The 23,922-nt window shown below is 57.3% G+C and overlaps 2 protein-coding genes across 2 annotated transcripts in view; both read left to right on the forward strand.

Moving 5' to 3' along the window:
• Positions 1-23,922, forward strand: part of ACP2 (acid phosphatase 2, lysosomal) — a 114,737-nt gene that overhangs the window by 3,020 nt on the left and 87,795 nt on the right. The window lies entirely within an intron of this gene.
• On the forward strand, positions 201-22,755 carry MYBPC3 (myosin binding protein C3). Its single transcript, XM_050759206.1, has 33 exons — positions 201-307; positions 1,429-1,695; positions 2,322-2,435; positions 2,850-2,948; positions 3,038-3,186; positions 4,372-4,489; positions 5,013-5,061; positions 5,238-5,267; positions 5,440-5,493; positions 6,275-6,292; positions 6,545-6,708; positions 9,801-9,940; positions 10,283-10,403; positions 10,486-10,591; positions 10,688-10,854; positions 11,268-11,433; positions 12,174-12,280; positions 12,386-12,415; positions 14,179-14,318; positions 14,574-14,654; positions 15,293-15,452; positions 16,357-16,461; positions 16,572-16,760; positions 18,155-18,289; positions 18,961-19,128; positions 20,156-20,244; positions 20,412-20,607; positions 20,823-20,962; positions 21,183-21,342; positions 21,454-21,590; positions 21,903-22,089; positions 22,233-22,317; positions 22,453-22,755. The coding sequence occupies exons 1-32, from the start codon at positions 283-285 to the stop codon at positions 22,289-22,291; spliced, it is 3,870 nt and encodes a 1,289-aa protein (XP_050615163.1). The 5' UTR covers positions 201-282; the 3' UTR covers positions 22,292-22,317; positions 22,453-22,755.

Raw genomic sequence — 23,922 nt, forward strand, 5'->3', positions numbered from 1 at the left:
TACCCCTGAGACTCGCCAAGGGTTGGGGAGGCAGAATTGTGCTGAGGGGGGTGGAGGGGAAGGGACAGGAGCCAGCCAGGGACAATGTGGCCCTACCTTCTCCCTGGAGAGACCTCAGCTCTCTGGAATCCATCTATATTTAGCAGGTGGCTGGACAGGAGGCAGATAAGCAGAGCCTGGGGAGGGGGGAGGTCCCCATATATAGTGGGAAGGACAAGACCCCACTCAGTCCCTCTTTGGGTGACCTGTGCCTGCTTGGTGCCTGGTGTGACGTCTCTCAGGATGCCTGAGCCGGGGAAGAAGCCAGGTAGCTTTAGGACTAGGGTTGGGTCTAAGTGGGGGAGCAGGGGGGTGTCCACAATTGGGGAGCAGGGCTAGGAGGGAGTTCTTGAGGGGGCTGATGAGGACGTGGCCTCTGAGCCCCAGGACAGGGGCAGCCAGTCCTCGGGGGTCCTTTTTGATTCTCGGTTTCTTTTTCCTATCCCTCTGACGAGAGGTGAAGGTAAACCCAAGGTCAGGGACACAGAGGATGCAGCCGAGACAGGAAGCACCCGGGGTCAACCCATTCTGAGAATGCAAAGGACCCCTTCCCTGTCCCATTTCCCTCGCCTTCCACAGCAAGGTTGCCCGCAGACAGAGCCCGTGTTTAGTGTGGAGCTGAGCCAGGCTCACGGCATGCCTTCGGACCAGTCTCTACCCACTCTGGGTCTCAGTCTCCCAATCTGGGGCGCTGGGGGTAGTGGTGGCATTGGGTTGGTTCCTCCTGGCTGTGACATTATCTGCTTCATGAGCCTATATGGTGTGGCCCCCATGTTGAGGGTGACACAGCCCCTCCTTCTCTGAGAGAAGACAGTCGGGAGCCCCAGAACCCAGGCCAAGGGCAGGGAAAATCACAGCCCAGGGTCCTGGGCCTGGGCTATGCCCTTACCAAGGTTGTCCAGGGCAGAGATCCAGGTCCCCATCCCCCAACGCCCTCCTAGGCCAGCTTTATCTCAGTTGCTGATTCTCAGCCTGAGGTCCTTGGAGGACAAATTTGGCCACATTCCAAGTAGGCAGAATTCCCCGCCCCCTGCCAAGGGCCCCAGATGGTGGGGGGAAGGGAAGCCGAGTCCATCACGGGTGTCTCCAAGCAGGGAAAGTGGAGTATCCAGGGGACACATGCAGCAAAAGTCTTGCGTGGAGGTCAGGACCACAGCCCTGGCTCTTCCGGCTACTAGCTGTGTGATCTTGGAGGAGCTGCTTAGCTTCTCTGAGCCTCAGTGTCCTCTGAGAAATGAACAGAATAACTGCAACTACCTAGGAGAACTGGTGGAGTATTACACGAGGGGATGCGTGGAAAGTGCTAGCACAGTATTTACTAAGAGGGGCTGCAGGGGTGGGGTGCACGCTCCAACCAGGGGCCGCTGTAGCCTCCACCTGGCCCTACAGTCTCAGCTTTCAGCAAGAAGCCACGGTCAGTGGAAGTGGCCGCAGGCAGCCCTGCCGTGTTTGAGGTGGAGACAGAGCGGGCAGGAGTGAAGGTGCGCTGGCAGCGCGGAGGCAGTGACATCGGAGCCAGCAGCAAGTATGGCCTGGCCACAGAGGGCACACGGCATACACTGACAGTGCGGGAGGTGGGCCCTGCGGACCAGGGCTCCTACGCAGTCATTGCTGGCTCCTCCAAGGTCAAGTTCGACCTCAAGGTCACAGAGGCAGGTAAGATTCTGGTCAGGCTTCCCTGAGGTTCAGGCTCCTGGGGGAGGGACAGCCCAGCACCTCTCTATCCATCCAGGGAACAGGAGGTACTTTCACACTTCCTTGCCTTTGCTGTGGCTGTGCCCCCCGCCAGGAACCCCCTTTCCCCCCTTTCTTTACATGACCTCTCTGAGTACCCCAGGTGCCATCCTGGCCTGTTCCAGCCATGGGGTAGGTGGGAGAGATGAACAAGACACAACCCCAGTCTCCCCCTGCAGACCTCCCTGGGGAGATGACCCTGCACAGAGGGCACCTTGTGTGCTGGCAGCGAAGTCCCAGGAGGTGTGGATGAGGGGAGTGCAGCCCAGCCTGTGGGGCTGCTCTAAGGCTGGGGCAGACCTGGAACTGTTCAGGGCAGGTGCAGAGGATGTGGGAACTGATGACCTGGGACAGGGAAGAGAATGTGAGAGGCAGGGTGGCTCTCCAGCTGAGCATGAGCTGCCTCTGAGGGGCCCAGGCAGCGGGAGGACAGCCATGGCAGACTTTCCTCATCCACAGTGGGCTCATGGGTCCGACGCTCAGGAGAGAGAGGGTGGAGGGGTCTCTGGTTAGTGACTGTACCACGACTCCTATCTGATCCTCTCCAGAGAAGGCAGAGCCCGTCCTGGCCCCTGCCCCTGCCCCTGCTGAGGCCACTGGAACCCCTGGAGAAACCCTGGCCCCAGCCGCTGAGCTGGGAGAAAGTGCCCCAAGTCCCGAAGGTGAGAGGGGCTGGGCAGGGAGGGGCAGGATCCGTGAGTAGAGGGTGTCCAGGGCAGGTCTCAAAAGCCTTTGGTTGGCCGGGCGCCGTGGCTCAGGCCTATAATCCCCAGTACTTTGGGAGGCCGAGGTGGGCAGATCACGAGGTCAGGGAATCGAGACCATCCTGGCTAACACGGTGAAACCCCGTCTCTACTAAAAATACAAAAAAAAAAAATTAGCCGGGGTGGTGGCGGGCGCCTGTAGTCCCAGCTACTCGGGAGGCTGAGGCAGGAGAATGGCATGAACCCAGAAGGCAGAGCTTGCGATGAGCCAAGATCACGCCACTGCACTTCAGCCTGGGCGACAGAGCAAGACTCCATCTCAAAAAAAAAAAAAAAAAAAAAAAAAAAAAAAAAAAAAGCCTTTGCTCACAGGGTCAAGCTCAGCAGCTCGCAACGACCCTACCCCTGGAGCCCCTGATGACCCCATTGGCCTCTTCGTGATGCGGCCACAGGATGGCGAGGTGACTGTGGGTGAGTGTGAGCTGCTGTGCCCAGCACTGGGGTGAGAAGGGGGACAGCAGGACACTCCCCAACCTGGGCCTGTCGCCCTGCCCTTGCAGGTGGCAGCATCACCTTCTCAGCCCGTGTGGCCGGCGCCAGCCTCCTGAAGCCGCCTGTGGTCAAGTGGTTCAAGGGCAAATGGGTGGACCTGAGCAGCAAGGTGGGCCAGCACCTGCAGCTGCATGACAGCTACGACCGTGCCAGCAAGGTGGGTCCGCCGGGGTCGTGGAGACACGGAGAGAGGGGACATGGAGAATCCTGGAAGGCACAAGGCACACAGAGGGCACCATGAGACCTGAGGCACACACGAGCTGCAAGCAAGGGGCGTGGGGAATCTGGGAGGCAGGTGGAGGGGTCCAGGGGCCCACAGGGAGATCCTGGAGGCCTGGGGGCCAGGGAGCGCGATGAGACGCATGGGAGTGCTGTGGGGGACATGGGAGACTTGAAGGACATGATCGCCTCAAGGGAGCACCTAATAAGGCTTGGTGGAATCGGCGGGGGGAGGGGGCGGGGGCACGGTGGTCAGGAAGTCTGGAGGACACCGTGAAGCATGGGGCACCAGCTAGTGGGGTTGTAAAGCCCCTGGATGGGTATCAGGGCTCAGGGCTCAAGGGACGCTCAGGGATTGACCAGAACAATTCCTCATTATACTGACACGGAAACCAACGCTTGAGAGGTTAAGTGGTTGCTCCAAGGTCACCTAGACATAGGCCTAGAACCTTAAGCCTTGGTTTTTTGTGTTTTGTGTTTTTCCACCCTGCCCACCAGAACCTTAAGACTTAAGTCTCCTTGTGTGTTCACTCCAAGCCTCTGCTTTTCCCAACCTTCCACAGTCCTGGGCCAGGAGACGGGGCCTGTAGCAGGAGAGGGCCAACATGTGCCGGGCTGTGCATTGCACAAAAGCACTGTAGTTCACCACAACCATGTGCCAGCAGATGGCAGTCATGGGTTTTGAGATAGTCCCCTTTCTCTATACAAAAACTATATGGGTTAACTAAACTCGAGGGTGAGAAGGTTGATGAGCATTTGTCACTCCCAGCCTCCTTTTTTTTCTTTTAATATTAGTTGAGATAGGGTCTCCCTCTGTCGCTCGGGCTGGAGTGCAGTGGCTCTCCACTACCATGTTCAAGCGATTCTCCCACCTCAACCTCCCGAGTAGCTGAAACTAGAGGTGCACACCACCATACTTGGCTAATTTTATTTTTAGTAGAGATGGAATTTCACCACGTTGGCCAGGCTGGTCTGGAGCTCCTGGTCTCATGTGATCCGCCCGCCTCAGCCTCCCAAAGTGCTGGATTACAGGCACGAGCCACTCCCAGTCTCCTTCAACGGTGCAGAGCCTTGTCTCCCGACCCCTGGTGTCCCCTGACGCCCTGTCCCTCCATGTACACAGGTGTATCTGTTCGAGCTGCACATCACCGATGCCCAGCCTGCCTTCACTGGCGGCTACCGCTGCGAGGTGTCCACCAAGGACAAATTTGACTGCTCCAACTTCAATCTCACTGTCCATGGTGAGGGGGCCCTCGTGACTGTCCTGGGCTCGGGCTCCCCATGGGTCCTGGTCCCCTGCCTCCGTTTCCCAACACTAAGGAGGATGCCTTGTCCCGTCCAGGCACGAGTGCTGGCCACGTGCCCAGTGCTGCACACACAGTGTGTGAGAGAAATCCAGAGGCTTGCAGGGTAGGCGTGGGGACCTAATTAGGGCTGAGTCCGGGTCTCATCTGGGTGGGACTCTGTTTTATCATCTTGGTGTCATGGCTCCTGGCCCACGGCCTGGCACTGTCTGAATGTTTGGTCCATGGGTGAAGGTGAGTTGAAAGATGGGTGGGAATTGGGGACAATAAACCGTCCCGCCTCCCTGGTACCTTGACCCTGGGAAAGGCTGGGAAGGTGAGGTCCTGGGGCAGATGCCCAGCTTCACAGGGTCATGAATGGCCAAATCTGTGAATACCCAGAGGCCACCCCCAGGGCAGGGCTTCTCAAACGACCCCCCTCTGAAGCCCCTTCCCCCATCTCTCCACCCTTTGAACCCAGAGGCCGTGGGCACCGGAGACCTGGACCTCCTATCATCCTTCCGCCGCACGTGAGTGACCATCCTCAGGACCTGGGGGAGGCCAGTGCTGGAGTCTGAGGCCCTTCAGGGTCTGGACTGGGGGTCAGGGCTGGGGATGATGTGTGGGGTGGAGCTGAAGTCAGTGGGGGCTGCGGGGGACAGCAAGCTTCCCGGGCAGGTGAGGATACTGAGTCTAACCCCCACAGGAGCCTGGCTGGAGGTGGTCGGCGGATCAGGTACCCCTGCCCCAGGCCCTATCTGCACCATCCACAGAACTCCAGGGGTCTGAGATGGGCGGGAGCCCAGTCTGGCCAGCGTCACGTTCTCCCTCCCCACTCCACTCCCTGTCCTGCTCCTAATCCCCTTCCAGTCCCTCACTGCAGCCTCACTGGGGGTCCCTCTCCATAGTGACAGCCACGAGGATGCTGGGATTCTGGACTTCAGCTCACTGCTGAAGAAGAGGTGAGTCCTGGGTGGCAGTTCCTGGGGCAGCTGGTGAGGCCTGGCTCCAAATCCCAGCACTGTGGTTTGCCAGCTGTGTGACGCTGAGCACAACACTGCACCTCTCTGAGCTGGTTTCCTTGTCTGTCGAGGGGATGGTCCCGGTGTGGAAGGAGTTAAAGGGCTCTGCAGACATTATGTCCCGTGAACAGGCATCCTCACAGTGTCCCCCACGGCCACTCCACACTTAGGGCTGCAGAACTCCCTCCGTAAACTCCGGGGACCCAGAAGCAACAGAGAGAGGGTCCCCAGAGCTGCAGGGTCTACCAGGCCGGCCCAACTGGCTTACGTTCTCTCTGCCCTCTCTCTCCCTCTCCCCCGGCCCCTCCATTATGGCTGCTGCTGCTGTGGCCCAGAGAGTAAGAAATGGGGTCTGGGTGTTTGGGGGCAGCCGGGCGCTAGTGGGTGCAGAGGGGATCCCGTCCCCTCCCTGAGAGGCTGTGGTGAGAGACTCAGAGCAGGGTGTGGCTTCCCATGGACAGGGGTAAGTCTCTGTGCCTTGGGCTTCTCCTGCCACCCACCTATCTGTCAGAGCTTAGGAGGGATAAGAAAAAGTAATGCACACAGGAGATCCCGCCAGAGCCTCCGGAGCAGCGTGGGTGCCCCACAACACAGGGAGTGCAAGTGTGGAGAATAGGGAGGAGGTAAAGGCCCATGGGTGGGGTCTGGGTCTTTGAGGGAAGGCGGCCACACCTCTCATGTGTCTCCTACCCTTTCTGCCCTCCCCCTGCCCCCGGAGCAGCAGTTTCCGGACCCCAAGGTGAGTGCCCATCATAGCACAGCACCCTCATCACCCTTAATTCTGCCGGGAACTCCTCCAAATCTCCAGCCCCACTTAAGCTCCCTTGGCCCCCAGACCTGGCCTGGGACCCAGACCACCTCCAGCTGCCCCACCAGAAGGGTAGGGGCAGAGGGACAGGGGTGGCTATAGCTCCTTGGTCCTGGGTCCAGGAAGCCCCGCCCAGGGGGCTGCAGTCTTGCCCCCAGCCACAGCCTGGACTGCGGGACACAGGGACTCAAAGCTGGAGGCACCAGCAGAGGAGGACGTGTGGGAGATCCTACGGCAGGCACCCCCATCCGAGTACGAGCGCATCGCCTTCCAGTACGGCGTCACCGACCTGCGCGGCATGCTGAAGAGGCTCAAGGGCATGAGGCGCGATGAGAAGAAGAGCACAGGTTAGCCCTTCCCCAGAGGGGAGAGGAGAGGGCACAGGTTAGCCCTTCCCCTGAGGGGAGAGGAGAGGGCACAGGCTAGCCCTTCCCTACACAGGAGAGGAGAGGGCACAGGTTAGCCCTTCCCCAGATGGGAGAGGAGAGGGCACAGGTTAGCCCTTCCCCAGAGGGGAGAGGAGAGGGCACAGGCTAGCCCTTCCCTTCCCTACACAGGAGAGGAGAGAGGGCACAGGTTAGCCCTTTCCCACGGGGAGAGGAGAGGGCACAGGCTAGCCCTTCCCTACACAGGAGAGGAGAGGGCACAGGCTAGCCCTTCCCTACACAGGAGAGGAGAGGGCACAGGTTAGCCCACCACCCCATCCACATACATGGAAAGAGCAGAGTCCAGCTTAGCACAGAGACTCACAGGAAAGAAGAGTCCAGGTTAACCCCTCCTTGTGTAGAAAAAGTCAAGAATGCCCAGGTTAGCCCCTTTCCAGAGACAGAAGAGAAGAACAAAGGTTAGGCCAGGACAGCCACAAGGAAGAGGACAGAACTCAGGTTAACCCTCCTCACCAAGGAAAAATCAGGCTACCCTTTTTTTTTTTTTTGAGATGGAGTCTCCCTCTGTCGCCCAGGCTGGAGTGCAGTGGCCGGATCTCAGCTCACTGCAAGCTCCGCCTCCCGGGTTTACGCTATTCTCCTGCCTCAGCCTCCCGAGTAGCTGGGACTACAGGCGCCCGCCACCTCGCCCGGCTAGTTTTTTGTACTTTTTAGTAGAGATGGGGTTTCACCGTGTTAGCCAGGATGGTCTCGATCTCCTGACCTTGTGATCCGCCCATCTTGGCCTCCCAAAGTGCTGGGATTACAGGCTTGAGCCACCGCACCCGGCCTACCCTTTCTTTCTCTACCCTCTTCTGAAAAGAAATGAAGCCCAGTTAACCCTCTCCACACCCGAAAGAAAAGGGAAGAGACCCGCTAAGCCTGGAGAGCCACACGCAGGCAAAGAGAAGAGCCTGGTTAATCTTCCTCACAGGCAAACAAAGCAGGAGGGCTCAGGTTAGCTCCCCTCACCCCCAGCCAGGTGGAAGGAGGAGAGCCCAGGCTAGCTCTTCTCCACTGAGGGGTTGACAAGGGCGGGTGTGAACCGGCAAAACAGGAGTCTCACATGCCTGCTCCCCACCGTGTCTGAGTCTAGCACAGGGCCTGGCACACACCTCGAGTGCTCTATAAACACCGACGGAATGGAGGGGTCAGCTTCCATGCAGGGTATGGGAGACAAGCCCCTCCCAAAGCACACACACAAAACACACACGATCATGGGGACAGGGAGAGGAGTTGGTTAGTCCCTCCTTGCTAACTTTCCCCAGGCCCCCTAGCCCTCCGTTCTGCCTTCCTGTGTCTCAGCCTCACTGGGTTCCCTATCACCCCATCACTAGGTGGCCTGGCCCTTACCTGCACTGTGGCCTCATTGAAGTCAGGGATCCCCTGGATGCCACCAGTGTTCCTCTGGGTTAACCCCTGAACTGCTGATCCCAGAGGACACCAAGCAAAGGACTGCAGGTGCCCCGGGAGGAACAGATGGAGGCCGGCAAGGCAGACCGGGACCTCCGAGGGTAGGGGTGTCTTCCAGGAAGGGCAACAATAGTAAAAAGAGCAAATTGCTGGCCGGGCACGGTGGCTCACGCCTGTAATCCCAGCACTTTGGGAGGCTGAGGTGGGTGGATCACCTGAAGTTAGGAGTTCGAGGCCAGCCTCACCAACATGGTGAAACACTGTCTCTACTAAAAATACAAAATTAGCTGGGCATGGTGGCAGGTGCCTGTAATCCCAGCTACTCCGGAGGCTGAGGCAGGAGAATCGCTTGAACCTGGGAGGCAGAGGTTGTAGTGAGCCAGGATTGTGCCATTGTACTCCAACCTGTGTGACAGAATGAGACTCCATCTCAAAAAAAAAAAGAGCGAATTCCTTCCTAAGCCAGGGACTAGGTGCTTTATGTAATTGTCTCATTTAATTCTCAAAACAATACTATGATGAAAGGACTGTTACCATTCCCATGTTACTAAGGAGGAAACCGAGGCACAGAGGGATTAAGGAACTAGCCCAAGGTCACAGAGCACCCAGCAGTAGATCTCTGCCCCTCCGCAGCTGACTCCAGGCCCAGCCAGAGTATTTGAGGACTCAGAGGTCCTTCTCTGCTCCGTGGATGGAGCCCCCACTTCCTCCCCGGGCTCAGCAGCAACAACACGGGCTTTTACAAACACGGCCGCAAGAGGAGGCATTGTCGCGGGGCAGGGCCAGACGCAGCTCTGCCACACACCTGCCGGGCTGGTGGCATGGGCCAGTCACCTCTCTGAGCCCTGTTTCCCCCACTGCAGCAGCACGGGGATCACCGCACTGGCCCCAGGGGCTGAGATGGGAGTGACAGCGCTGGGCACAGAGGGCCACTAGGTGGGAGCTCCTGGGAAGAATACAAAACTCAGGGGTTGCTGAGAGAAAAGAAGGCACATCTGTCCCAGCCCCAGTTCTCCTGACAAGCTTCTGTCTTTCTGGAAGCCCCTAACCCCATTCCTGAGCTGAGCAGGTGGAGAGGACCCCAAGGAAGACAGAAGGACAAGGTCAGAGAGACAGAGACAAGGAGGTGGATAGACACATAGACACAAATACATAGAGACACTACGCCTGTAATCCCAGCACTTTGGGAGGCCGAGGTGGGCGCATCACCTGAGGTCAGGATTTCAAGAGCAGTCTGGCCAACATGGTAAAACCCCGTCTCTACTAAAAATACAAAAATTAGCTGGGCATGGTGTCACACGCCTGTAATCCCAGCTACTCGGGAGGCTGAGGCAGGAGACTCACTTGAACCTGGGAGGCGGAGGTTGCAGTGAGCTGAGTTGGCGCCACTACACTCCAGCCTGGCTGACAGAGTGAGACTCTGTCTCAGAAAACACACACACAAAAAGAAAGAGAGGCACAGAGAGCGAAGTGGAGGCGGGGCGGCACAGAGGGGATTGGGGGAGGACCTGGGCCCCAGCCCCAGCCACAGTAGCCTGGCCTGGGGGAGCAGGGTGTGGGCGGTGGGGGTGGGTTGGCCGGGGCTGAGGGGTGGTGCTCAGCCTTTCAGAAGAAGCTGGAGCCGGCCTACCAGGTGAGCAAAGGCCACAAGATCCGGCTGACCGTGGAACTGGCCGACCCTGACGCTGAAGTCAAATGGCTCAAGAATGGCCAGGAGATCCAGATGAGTGGCAGGTGTGGCCTGGGGTGGGGAGGGGGCCTCAGGTGGAGGTGGGGACCCCCACAGCCTTGCCTCCTGTCCCTCTCCACATGCGTGTCTCTGACTCACTGTGGCTCTCAGCCCCATCTCTCTGGGCCTAATTTCCCCTCCTCTTGCTCCTGCCGGTCCTCTCCCTCTCTCCTTTTGTCTCGGGCTCACTTCCTCCCGTCGGGAACACTCCAATGGCCCCTTCTGTTCCACAGCAAGTAAGTTCCCCTCTGGATGGCCTGGGGTGGGGGGCACAGGGGTTTTCATGGGGTGCGCTGGGCCCGGAGGTGTGTCCGCGACTTTCCTGCCACTTCCCTGTGGCTCCCACCCAGGTACATCTTTGAGTCCATTGGTGCCAAGCGTACCCTGACCATCAGCCAGTGCTCACTGGCAGACGACGCAGCCTACCAGTGCGTGGTGGGTGGCGAGAAGTGCAGCACGGAGCTCTTTGTCAAAGGTGGGCCTGGGGCCTGAGGCCGTGGGAACCTGGGGAGGAGATGGCCTCAGGAGCCACCCTCATGCTCACCCTGCCTGGACAGAGCCCCCCGTGCTCATCACGCGCCCCTTGGAGGACCAGCTGGTGATGGTGGGACAGCGGGTGGAGTTTGAGTGTGAAGTATCGGAGGAGGGGGCGCAAGTCAAATGGTGAGTTCCAGAAGCATGGGGCATGGGGCAGGGCTGAGCATCGGGGGCATCTGTGCAGAAGAGGCCACAGCACTTGCCACCCACCCACCCGGCTAGGCTGAAGGACGGGGTGGAGCTGACCCGGGAGGAGACCTTCAAATATCGGTTCAAGAAGGACGGGCGGAGACACCGCCTGATCATCAACGAGGCCACGCTGGAGGACACGGGGCACTACGCACTGCGCACCAGTGGGGGCCAGGCGCTGGCTGAGCTCATCGTGCAGGGTGAGCCAGGCCGGGGCACGTGAGGCTTCAAGGCTTGGGCCTCCCAGCCCCCACCCCACCCTGTAGGGGAGCAGGCAAACCTGGGCTCAAGGCCCCTGTGACCTTGGGCCTTTAACAGCCTAAACCTCACCCTTCTCATCTCTAAAATGACGATGCTGAAGTGACCACTCCAGAGGGTACTGAGAGGCTCAGACAGGCCTGGTGAGCGTCACCACCCCTCAAACACTTGAGGTTCCTTATGTGCACTGCACCGTCATAGGCAAACATGGCACACACAGGCACACACGTTTTCACATGCACACATGCACCCAGACACATGCGCACCAGCGCCCAGGAGCCTACACGCCCTCCACAGGGACTCACGCCACACCCACACACCCTCCCGAGCTCAATGGCTCAGCCCTGCCCTGCAGAAAAGAAGCTGGAGGTGTACCAGAGCATCGCAGACCTGACGGTGGGCGCGAAGGACCAGGCGGTGTTCAAGTGTGAAGTCTCAGACGAGAATGTGCGGGGCGTGTGGCTGAAGAACGGGAAGGAGCTGGTGCCCGACAGCCGCATAAAGGTGTCCCACATCGGGCGGTGAGTGTGCAGGGCAGGCGGATGGGACAGGTGGAGACTGAGATGGAGACAGAGACAAAGACAGGAAGAAACAGAGAGAAAGAGAGAGAAAGACAGGTGAACAGAGAGGCAGATGCACAGACAGGACAGAGACTGAGACAGAGACCCACAGAGAGGGAGAAACAGACCCAAAAAGACAGAGACAGAAAGACAGAAATAGTTTTATAGAGACAGAAAGATATGCACAGGGAGGCACACACAGAGGAGAGTTCGTCAGAGACAGAGAAGAATGAGGGACAGAGACAAAGAGGCAGCAGGGAGAGACACAGACAGGGTCGAGAGCTCCCTGGCGCCCTCCCCCAGCTTGTGACCAGGGCAGGGCAGGAGGCCACCAAGGAGGCCGGCTCTGGCCAGAGGCCCTCGCTGCCTCTCCCGCCCTCTTGCTCATCCCGGGAGCAACTGGGCTGGCCGTGCTGGGCCCAAGTTCACAGAGATTAATGACACCCAACCCCTGCCCAGTCTCCAAGGGCCCAGCCAAGGGGATGCTTTGATGTGGAAATCACTTTTACACTGCCTACCTCTAAAAGCACATGGGAGAGCTGGAAAATTATATAAGATAGAAAAAAAAAGGCATTTTTAAAAATCAGAATACCAACAAGCCAGGACGAGGTGAGGGCCTCCTGGGGACCCTGGCTGGGGTATCTGGTGAGGCCAGGGGTGTGTGGCCCAGTGGGGTCCCCTAAGCCTGTGCTTCCCTGCAGGGTCCACAAACTGACCATTGACGACGTCACACCTGCCGACGAGGCTGACTACAGCTTTGTGCCCGAGGGCTTCGCCTGCAACCTGTCAGCCAAGCTCCACTTCATGGGTGAGCCTGCTCCGGGGTAGGGTGGGTGGGGGCAGTGGGGCCAGGAGCCCCTGTCACTGGGCCCTGTCTTTGCCCCCATGCCACTTGCCCTTCCTTCTCTTGCAGAGGTCAAGATTGACTTCGTACCCAGGCAGGGTGAGTCTCGGGGCCCCCCGAGTCTTGGTTCTGCTCACTTTCCGCAACCCACCCACGCAGGCCTCCCCTCCACTCACAGAGGGAAGAGCAAGGATCAAAAGTGGGGGTCCTGGGGCCCAGCTCCAGCTTTGCCACTCATGACCACAGGTCAATTATAATCTCTGTGAGCCTCAGTTTCCTCTTCTCTAAAATGGGAACCCTGATAGTGCCGCCCCCATAGGGTAGTTATAAAGATGAGGTGACATGATGTGTCAGAGCTGTCAAGTGCTGTCACAGGTGTGACTTTTATTATTACATCTTTTCTTCTTCTTCTTCTTTTTTTTTTTTTTGAGACGGAGTCTCACTTTGTTGCCCAGGCTGGAGTGCAATTGTGCAATCTCGGCTCACTGCAACTTCTGCTTCCCATGTTCAAGCGATTCTCCTCCCTCAGCCTCCTGAGTAGCTGGGACTACAGGCGCATGCCGCCACGCCCAGCTAATTTTGTATTTTTAGTAGAGACGGGGTATCGCCATGTTGGCCAGGCTGGTCTTGAACTCCTGACCTCACATGATCCACCCGCCTCGGCCTCCCAAAGTGCTGGGATTACAGGGGTGAGCCACCACGCCCGGCCCAGGATTAAGCTTTAATCAGACATTTCACAAGTTTAACTTCAGTAGAATAATCCAGATTGCAGCATACTTGGAGTGCTTTCCAAACTGGGTTCATTTAACATTGTTAACCCACTTGAAAAGAGTTCTCTGATGAAATTAGTTTGGGAAGCAGCGAACACCTGCCCCACCTCTTGCTTCTTCGGAAGCAATCGAATCAGTAAAGAAACTTGCCTTTGTTTAGCTTTGTTTAACTGAGGGCAGATTCCTGATTTGGCCAGGGAACCTTTTTAATGTGTGTGTGTGTGTATGTATGTGTGTGTGTGTATGTGTATGTATGTATATGTGTGTGTGTGTATGTGTGTGTATGTATGTATATGTGTGTATGTGTGTGTGTATGTGTATGTGTGTATGTATGTATGTGTGTGTATGTGTGTGTATGTATGTGTGTATGCGTGTATGTGTATGTGTATGTGTGTATGTATGTGTATGTGTATGTATGTGTGTGTGCATGTGTGTGTATGTGTATGTATATGTGTGTGTGTATATGTATGTACGTGTATGGATGTATGTGTATGTATGTATATGTATGTATGTGTGTGTATGTATGTGTGTATGTGTGCGTGTATGTGTGCGTGTGTATGTATGTATATGTGTGTGTATATGTATGTGTGTATATGTGTGTATGTGTGTATGTATATGTGTGTGTATGTGTATGTATGTATATGTGTGTATGTATGTGTGTATGTGTGTGTATGTATGTGTATGGGTGTGCATGTATGTGTATGCATGTATATGTATGTATGTGTGTATGTGTGTGTGTGTGTGTATGTATGTATGTGTGTGTGTGTGTATGGGGGGGCAGGAGCAAGACACTGATGTTCCCCCAGTTTTCAAAATGCTATGGTAGGTGACCTGACCTGAATATTACAAGCCTCCCAGCCAACGTCCTGGGATGATGGGAATGTTCTAGATCTTGGTTGGGTTAATGGTTGCATGGGTGTATTCATCTGTCAGAACTCATCAGCCTTCAGTCAGATCTGAGCATAAACTATACCTCAATACAAATCTAAAAAACCAACAAACAGGGGCCCAGGCTCTCAAGTGGCCCCTCCCCAGTGACCTATGCTCCTCCCGGCTCTCCGGTTTCTCTGAACTACATTGTCTCTTCTGCAGAACCTCCCAAGATCCACCTGGACTGCCCGGGCCGCATACCAGACACCATTGTGGTTGTAGCTGGAAATAAGCTACGTCTGGACGTCCCTATCTCTGGGGACCCTGCTCCCACCGTGATCTGGCAGAAGGCCATCACGCAGGTACGGTGGGTCCCTCCTCAATCTCCCCATCTGTGAGGTGGGTGTGTGGAGCCACCCAAGTGCTTGGACCTGCTGCACACCCCACCCACGTGTGCACGCCCTGCTGCTGGCTACCCCGTGGGAGAGCAGAGGCTCGACTGGCCAGGGGGCAGGCGAGATGGGCAGTGTGGGTTGGGGGTGGAAGAAGAAGCAGAGGGGTGCTTCCAGGCTGAGTCAGCTCCTCTGCTCCCTACTTCCCTCCTGCCCTGTTCCCAGGGGAATAAGTCCCCAGCCAGACCAGCCCCAGATGCCCCAGAGGATGCAGGTGACAGCGACGAGTGGGTGTTTGACAAGAAGGTGAGTGAGGCTCAGGTCAGGATGGGGCTCGTTTGTCTTCCATCACTTTCTGCCCATTTGGTGTCGAGCCCTTGGTGAGGTCTCCATGGAGGTGCCACACTTGGCCAGGTGTGTTGCTGCCCCCAGCAGGGTCCCTGTGGGGCCCTCACACCTCAGGCAGGGTCTGTGGAGTGTGCTGATGGCCGTCACAAGGATGTGGACACCCTCTTATTGTGAGGAAGCCCTCATGACTGGGCTGCTCCCTGGCTCCCTTCATCCTGAGCTGACCTTGACCTTGACCTTGTGCTTCCTCTCAACTCCAGAGTAGTTTCCGAGGCAGTTTCCTGCCACTGTAGCTGCTGGGGTCTTTTTCCTGCCCAGCACTGTTGGTTCTTCTGAAGGCTGGGGTCTTGAGGGGTCCTCACGCTAGCTCATCTGAGAGGACAGGTGGTTGCCCCAGGTCCCCTGACAAAGCTAGAACCTGAGCCCCTGCCCTCGGTCGGTGCCACAGAGAGGATTTTGAACTAGATGCTGACATGGGTGCAGTCTTCCCACAGGCTGTGTTACCCCCATGGACCCCGGGACATCTGGTTGTTGCAGAGACTGCAGGGGCCTCTGGGGTCTGACTTGGATCTCACCTCAACTCTCCATCCCCCCAGCTGCTGTGTGAGACCGAGGGCCGGGTCCGTGTGGAGACCACCAAGGACCGCAGCATCTTCACGGTCGAGGGGGCAGAGAAGGAAGATGAGGGCGTCTACACGGTCACGGTGAAGAACCCTGTGGGCGAGGACCGGGTCAACCTCACAGTCAAGGTCATCGGTGAGGCCGGCCAGGGTCCAAGCTGGAGAACACAGAGGGGCAGCTCCAAGGAGGGCCCATCCGTTCGCTCATTCAGCCACTCGACAAACATCACGGGCATGCTCCCTGAGCTGAGTGGCAACAGGACAGGTTTTTCTGCCCACAAGGAGCCTTGCTGTGGGGGAGATGGAGGCAGTTGCATCCCGCAGATTTCCTGCGACACGGCTGTACATGAGCCGTGTCCAGAGTGCCATGGGAGCACTGAGCAGAGAGCCATCCCAGAGAGCCTGGGGGGGATGCCTTTAGGAGGCTGAGAAGATGGTGAGGAAGGGCATCCCAGGCAGAGGAATCCCAGGCATCCCAGGCAGAGGAAACTGTGTACAAAGGGGTGGGAAGGGAAAGGGTCTTTTGGGTGTGGAGAATGAATGAAACGTGTCAGGAGAGGACTGGGTAGGGTTGGGAGGATCAGAGCCAGGACAGGGGTGAATATGCGCAGTGTGAAGCCTTAAAGTGTTGATGGAGGGCTGGCGACATGATGAGAAATGCATCCTGTCGAGACCCAGCCTGGACAACACAGTGAGACTCAGTATCACAAAAAAAAAAAAAAAAAGAAAGAAGAAGAAGAAGAAGAAAAAGAAAGAAGAAAGAAGAAAAGAAAGAAGAAGAAGAAGAAGAAGAAGAAGAAGAAGAAGAAGAAGAAGAAGAAGAAGAAAAGAAGAAGAAGAAGACGACGACGACGACGACGACGAAGAAGAAGAAGAAGAAGGAGGAGAAAGAAATGCATTCTAGAAAGATCTCTTTGGATTTTGGATCTGGAGGTGGTGGGGGCAGCCGGTGGCAGTTAGTTGCAGTGGGAAGGGGACGAGCAACATTACTCAAGGCCCCGAGCGGGGCAGGGCTGATGTGTCCACCGCACCCCCTCCAGACGTGCCAGACGCACCCGCGGCCCCGAAGGTCAGCAACGTGGGAGAGGACTCCTGCACCGTACAGTGGGAGCCGCCTGCCTACGACGGCGGGCAGCCGGTCCTGGGTGAGTGCAAGGGCGCCGGGCGGAGGTGCGAGGGAGCCGAACAGATCCGAGGGAAGGTGGTGTGGGGATGCCTGGGTCCCGGACCAGAGCCGCCACCTCCCCCGAGCCAGGCTACATCCTGGAGCGCAAGAAGAAGAAGAGCTACCGGTGGATGCGGCTGAACTTCGACCTGATTCAGGAGCTGAGCCACGAAGCGCGGCGCATGATCGAGGGCGTGGTGTACGAGATGCGCGTCTACGCGGTCAACGCCATCGGCATGTCCAGGCCCAGCCCTGCCTCCCAGCCCTTCATGCCAATCGGTGAGCCTGCCTGACCTGGTCCTGCCTCCGCTCCCTCCCCAGTCAAAGGCCCCCAGTAATAGCAGCTGCTCCGCAGGCAGCCACGCTAGACACTCACATCCACGGTCTCCTTTCAGCCTCGACTGGGGATACTCAGCCGCATTTTACAGATGAGGAAACAGGCTCCCCGCAGTTAAACGACCTGCCTGAGATCTCCCAGCTGGTTGGGGTGGAACTGACTCTCACACTACACCGACCCCTAGTTCACTTTCAAGCCTCTCTTTCCATGTCTACAAAATGGGAATAATGACACTGCCTACCTCAGAGAGCTGTTAGGATGAGATGGGATGAGCAGGCAGAGGCCATCTGGCATCTAGCAGGTGCCCAGTGAATGTTCATTGTCCCCTGTTCCCCACACCCTTCAACCCAGGGTTTGTCACCTATGGGATGGGGCAAGGGCTGTGGTAGGTGGAGGGGTCTCAGGGGCGTCTGTCTGTGGAAAGAGTCCTGGACCAAGACTCAGAGATGGCAGAGGCAGCTCCACGGTCTCCAGGAGGCCAACTGGAGTCAACCCTCCCTGAAGCCTCAGCTTCCTCATCTGTATAATGGGGTCTGAGTGGGTAGAACAGGTGCTGAGGGTGTGGCAGGGCTCGGGAGGATACCTGTTCCCACCAGGGTGGGTGAGTCCAGGGGCAGCTGTCTGTGGCAAGTGCAGGCCAGGGACCCCTGGGCCCAGGGATGGGGCACAGCTTGGGAAGATGGCAGGAATTGGGGCCTGTGGGGAGAAGGGTTCAGGCCTCTCTTTTTAGGGACTGACTCCTGGTTTGTTCAGTTCTTAGTCAACTCACCTAATCATACGGTGCCAGGAAATTCCCATGTTTTCCTGTAGTTTTAGGGGTTTTTTCTCTTTTCTCCTTTCTTTCTCTTTTCTTTTCTGTTGATGGAGTCTCGCTCTGTCACCCAGGCTGGAGTGCAGTCCTGGAGCGATCTAGGTTCACTGCAACCTCCGCCTCCCAGGTTCAAGCGACTCTCCCACCTCAGCCTCCTGAGTGGCTGGGATTACAGGCATCCACCATCGTGCCCAGCTAATTTTTGTGTTTTTGTAGAGCCGGAGTTTCACCATGTTGGCCAGGCTGGTCTCAAACTCCTGACCTCAGGTGATCCGCCCACCTTGGCCTCCCAAAGTGCTGGGATTACAGGTGTGAGCCACCATGCCTGGCTGCTGCTGTTGTTTGTTTTTAAGCCAATCTACAGACAAGTCTTATAACAGAGACAAAATATTCCTTAAAGTGGCTAAAAGCCAGCTGAACAGGAAGTGCCCCCTATGTGACCAGTGGGCAGTTCGGGGTCTAGGCCACGGATCTCCAGCTTCCCCAGGCTTGCTGAGACCCCTCTCTGACCTCTCCTCTGCCCAGGTCCCCCCAGCGAACCCACCCACCTGGCAGTAGAGGACGTTTCGGACACTACGGTCTCCCTCAAGTGGCGGCCCCCAGAGCGCGTGGGAGCAGGAGGCCTGGACGGCTACAGCGTGGAGTACTGCCCAGAGGGCGGTGAGTGTCCCCACCCCCAGCCCCCTCCCCAAACGAAGAACATGCTCACCTTGCCATTGAGCAGATTCACCCATAGTCAGGTTTTTTTGGCCCACTTTTGCCTAAAGTTGAGGACATCCAGGCAAATACCTGTTCTGTTTTCAGAAGCGAAAAAAGCTTGCCTAGTGAAAAACAAATGCAGAGTAAAGCTGACTATAACACTTCTTTGAGCAGTGCGAAATCAGCAACTACATTTTAAAAACATATTTAAGGCCAGGCGCGGCGGCTCACGCCTGTAATTCCAGCACTTTGGGAGGCCGAGGTGGGTGGATCACCTGGGGTCGGGAGTTCAAGACCAGCCTGACCAACATGGAGAAACCTCGTCTCTACTAAAAATACAGAATTAGCTGGGTGTGGTGGTGGGCGCCTGTGATCCCAGCTACTCGGGAGGCTGAGGCAGGAGAATCGCTTGAACCCAGGAGGCGGAGGTTGCGGTGAGCCGAGATCACGCCATTGCACTCCAGCCTGGGTGACAAGGGTGAAACTCCATCTCAAAAATAAACAAACAAATAAAATTTAAAAAATAAAAACATATTTAAATCCTGGAGATTCCTATCAGAGGAGTGGGCAGTGGGGATGGGGTGTCAGTGGTGACACAGTCTGTGGCCTTGACTGCCCCTCCCCACCCCCAGGCTCAGAGTGGGTGGCTGCCCTGCGGGGGCTGACAGAGCACACGTCGATACTGGTGAAGGACCTGCCCACGGGGGCCCGGCTGCTCTTCCGAGTGCGTGCACACAATATGGCAGGGCCCGGAGCCCCTGTTACCACCACAGAGCCGGTGACGGTGCAGGAGATCCTGCGTGAGTGCCCCTACATGCAGTCACAAGACCTGCCATTGACACCCCAGGCCCTTGGTGTCCGGTGGAGGTGGGGACGTTTGGGGAGGCCCAGAACGCTCTGCCCAGAACGCTGGCAGAGACAGGAGGGGTTGGAGCCATCATCCACGCTCTAGGCCTAGGGAAAAAGTGCAGAGAGGGTGGCCAGGCACAGTGGCTCAAGCCTGTAATTCCAGCATTTTGAGAGGCTGAGGCAGGCAGATCACTTGAGGTCAGGAGTTCGAGACCAGCCTGGCCAACATGGTGAAACCCCGTCTCTACTAAAAATACAAAAACTAGCCGGGTGTGGTGGTGGGTGCCTGTAGTCCCCCAGCTACTTGGGAGGCTGAGGCAGGAGAATTGCTTGGACCCGGGAGGTGGCAGCTTCAGTGAGCTGAGATCACACTACTGCACTCCAGCCTGGGTGACAGAGTGAGACAATGACTCAAAAAAAAAAAAAAGTGCGGAAAAGGCTTTCTTGGTCTATGTCAGACCCCTAGTTCTGGAACAGGGAAAATAAAAGCCACAGTACCCAAGCTCTCTTCCAGGAGCGTCTCAGCTCCAACAGGTAAGTATTGTCTATGTCTGTCGTCAGATTGGTCCCTCTGGGATCCACTTCCCATTCCTCTGTTCCTCGTCCCAACAAAGGGTCCATCTTTTCTAAGGATTGGTTCTCAAAGCTGGAACGAGGCAGCAAACTCGGGTGGAAACAGCACAGGGCATAGGGTTTACACCCTGGCCTATGACTTACTAGCTGTGTGACTTCAGTCAAGTTGCTTACCCTCTCTGATCCCTGCCTCTTGAAGCAGTGTGGTGAGGCTCGGGGAAGCCAGCTGGGCTTGGGCAGGCTGGAGTTGCTGTGTCAGCAGGAGCTAAAAGGAGGTGCAGGGCCCAGCAGGCGGCTTTTTTCTTAGCTGCAGCTCTCTGGGGCTTGTCTCAAGGGAGGCTGGAGCTGTGGCGCCCCTCAGACCTGTGGCAGGCCCTCACTTAGCTACCCACTCTGTATCCACAGAACGGCCACGGCTCCAGCTGCCCAGGCACCTGCGTCAGACCATTCAGAAGAAGGTCAGGGAGCCTGTGAACCTCCTCATCCCTTTCCAGGTGGGACTGGCCCCTCCCTGTCCCCCAGGGGAGAGAGGCTATGGTGTGTTGTTTCCATCCAGCGGACTGATGTCTCAGGGCTGGCCCAATCTGAGGTTCCAGAGGTGGGGGTGGCAGCTGGCCTTTGGAGAGATCCACATTCAGGGTTAAGCTTTTCCTCCCCTCAGGGCAAGCCCCGGCCTCAGGTGACCTGGACCAAAGAGGGGCAGCCCCTGGCAGGCGAGGAGGTGAGCGTCCGCAACAGCCCCACAGACACCATCCTGTTCATCCGGGCCGCTCGCCGCGCGCATTCAGGCACTTACCAGGTGACGGTGCGCATTGAGAACATGGAGGACAAGGCCACCCTGGTGCTGCAGGTTGTCGGTGCGTGGCCAAGGCCTCTTTGAGCCCCCTTGTTTCCCATCCCTGAGCTGGGCTGCTGGGTCCAAGGGCTGACCCAACCCACAGCTCACATTTTCCAGTTCAGTGCCCCAGCAGGCCTGGCCCTGGCTGGTAGGGGTGGCATAGTCCCTGGAGCCTGGTGTCCCCCTGCTCACTGTCAGAAAGAGTGGTGACCCGACTGGGTCTGTCTCCCGCAGACAAGCCAAGTCCTCCCCAGGATCTCCGGGTCACTGAGGCCTGGGGTCTTAATGTGGCTCTGGAGTGGAAGCCACCCCAGGATGATGGCAACACGGAGCTCTGGGGGTACACAGTGCAGAAGGCTGACAAGAAGACCATGGTGAGCCCGAGGTCTGGGGTCTCCACGTGCACTCTGCCTAGGCCCGGCAGACCCAGGCCGCAGCCACCCTTCACTGTCCTCACCACGGGCCCCTCACCCTCCCTCTGCTGATCTGAGTCCCTCCACAGTACGGGTGGAGGTGCCCAGGGCACCCAGGAGAGGCTCTCGGCATCGGGGAAGGCCTGACCCAGAGATGCCTCCCCTCCCTCCCCGCCCCCAGGAGTGGTTCACCGTCTTGGAGCATTACCGCCGCACCCACTGCGTGGTGCCAGAGCTCATCATTGGCAATGGCTACTACTTCCGTGTCTTCAGCCAGAATATGGTTGGTTCCAGTGACACAGCGGCCACCACCAAGGAGCCCGTCTTTATCCCCAGACCAGGTGCTGTACCCTCATTCTCCCCAGCAGGGGCTGGGGCAGGGAGGCCATCGGAACAGGGAGGGGGGCCTAGTTTGGTGTGGCCCTCTCAGTACCAAGTCCTGTCACCAACAGGCATCACCTATGAGCCACCCGACTATAAGGCCCTGGACTTCTCTGAGGCCCCAAGCTTCACCCAGCCCCTGGTGAACCGCTCGGTCATCGCAGGCTACACCACTATGCTCTGCTGTGCTGTCCGGGGTAGCCCCAAGGTAGGGAACTTTAGGCACTGGTCCAGGCCGACCAGGAGGCGGGGCTCACAGGCCCGGATGTCGAGCAGTCCTCTCCCCAGCCTGTCTCCTCTGCTTTCTCTCCACCTTGGGGTGTATGGACCGGGTTTCTCTCCCTGGGCAGGGCCGTGGTACTCGCTGTTGGTTCCATGTTTGTTTCCAGCCTTGGGCATAGTCAGGGACTCCGTGGGACCACCCCCCACCGAGTATAAACAGAAATGCGTCTCCCTGGGTCCCTGCCAGGTCCCCTCTCAGCCTGGATGGCTTCCCTCCCTCTCTTTACCTTAATTGTAGCCCAAGATTTCCTGGTTCAAGAATGGCCTGGACCTGGGAGAGGATGCCCGCTTCCGCATGTTCAGCAAGCAGGGAGTGTTGACTCTGGAGATTAGAAAGCCCTGCCCGTTTGACGGAGGCATCTATGTCTGCAGGGCCACCAACTTACAGGGCGAGGCACAGTGTGAGTGCCGCCTGGAGGTGCGAGGTGAGGAGCCCTTGGGGCCAGGGCCTGGGAGGCGGGAAGAGCAGGGCAGCAGTGGGGACCCTGGGCTTTGCTCTGTTGTCCCGGGCCAAGCACCTGCTGTGACTGCAAGGGCAAGGACCCTGTCATGACCAGATGGGTACTAGCTTCCAGAAGGCTGGGAGGACACAATGACATGGCCTCCTCTTCTGCAGTGCCTCAGTGACCAGGCTGGCTCCCGGGGATGGCCAGGTATGTACTCCAGACCACCTGACACCCAGGGCACAAGTCAGTGGCTAAGCCCTGGCCCTTGGTCGGGGGGCAGCCATCAGTAAATGGGAGGCTGTAGGGGGCCTCCGTTCACTCATAAGATAACCTGTGTTGCAGGTACAAGATGCCAGCCCCATACCAGGAGCCTGCAGGGAAGTTGGGGAAACCGCTCCCTGCTGTTGGATGTGTGTGTGACAAGTGTGTCTCCTGGGCTGCGGTGGGGGATCAGCAGGACAGCTATGTTGGGCAGGCCTGAGTGGGTGTTGCACAGACTGGTCCACAGGGCTCCTGAAGGAAGCTCCTGGATCTTTGGGGTAAAAGGAGGGTGACCTCAAGAAAGGATGTCTGGGGACAGGCCTTTCTGGCCTGCTGTGTCTTCCCAATGTGTACTGGGCAATAAAAGATTAATGCAGTCACAGAAAACTCACTCTTCTCACTCAATTTCAGTGTGCCTGTTTTCATAAAAATGCACAGGGGATGGCCAGGTGCGGTGGCTCCCACCTGTAATCCCAGCACTTTGGGAGGCAGAGGCGGGCGGATCACCTGAGGTCAGGAGTTCCAGACCAGCCTGGCCAACACGGTGAAACCCCATCTCTACTAAAAATACAAAAATTAGCTGGGCATAGTGGCATGCCTGTAATCCCAGCTATTTGGAAGGCTGAGGCACGAGAATCACCTGAACCCGGGAGGTAGAGTTTGCGGTGGGCCGAGATCACGCCACTGCACTTCAGCCTGGGTGACAGAGTGAGACCCTGTCTCAAGAAAAAAAAAAAAAAAAAAAAAAAAAAGGCCCAGGGACATTATCTTCACAGCAAAGTGAGGGCAGATATTTTTGTTGTTTTCTCAATGATTAAACCAGGCCCAGAGTGGTTTCTGAGTTCATAAAACATTAACACTAGAAGGAACCTGTCTTCCCCTGCGGCATTCACTCTTCAGATGATGAAACTGAGCTGCGACAGCGGAAAGCGCATTTAACTGGTCCTAGGTACTCAGCGTGATCCTTGTGCCAGCGTCCCCGGTCACAGCCACTTGGGGGTGGAGTGAGGCAGAATCTGTGTTGTCCTGGGGTGGAGCTGCAGTAGGTGGCTTTGCGGTCCCAGCCATCAATAAGCCAACAGCCGGTACACACTCATATCCCCAGTGGGAGACAGCAACCCAATCCAGCCCAGGACCCTGGGGACCAGAAAGGTGTCAGGGCCAGGGCCCCACTCTGCTCTCACTTCCCCATAAATCCGAGCATCAGTTTCCCTTTGGGTGGGGGAAGCCAGCAGGTCTCAGAAATTCCCTGAGAGTGCAGCCAGGTTTATCCAGGACAATTCCATGAAGGCGGCTCCTAGGGGAGCTTCTGGGAGTTCTACCCAGTGGAAGACACTCCTGGCCAGGAGTCCGGGGCCCTGTGGGAGGCCCTGGCTGAGTCACCACACCTCTCTGGACCATACCCACCTGTAAGGGAACGGAGAGGGCCAGGGCCTTGGCTTTCTTTCACTTAATCTCAGTTCAGGCGAGGACACCCTCTGGCTGCTCCCTCTAGCAGCCCGTTCGTTCAGTTCACGGCAGCCCAACTCTCTGCAGGGCCCCCAGGTGCCC

The sequence above is a fragment of the Macaca thibetana genome, chromosome 14, assembly GCF_024542745.1.
Source record: "Macaca thibetana thibetana isolate TM-01 chromosome 14, ASM2454274v1, whole genome shotgun sequence".
Lineage (NCBI taxonomy): Eukaryota > Metazoa > Chordata > Mammalia > Primates > Cercopithecidae > Macaca > Macaca thibetana.

Coding starts and splice junctions, on each gene's coding strand:
- MYBPC3 (XM_050759206.1), top strand. CDS start 283: ATGCCTGAGCCGGGGAAGAAGCCAG. Junction 10,404..10,485: donor CACGGAGCTCTTTGTCAAAG/GTGGGCCTGGGG, acceptor CTGCCTGGACAG/AGCCCCCCGTGCTCATCACG. Junction 20,608..20,822: donor CCTGGTGCTGCAGGTTGTCG/GTGCGTGGCCAA, acceptor TGTCTCCCGCAG/ACAAGCCAAGTCCTCCCCAG.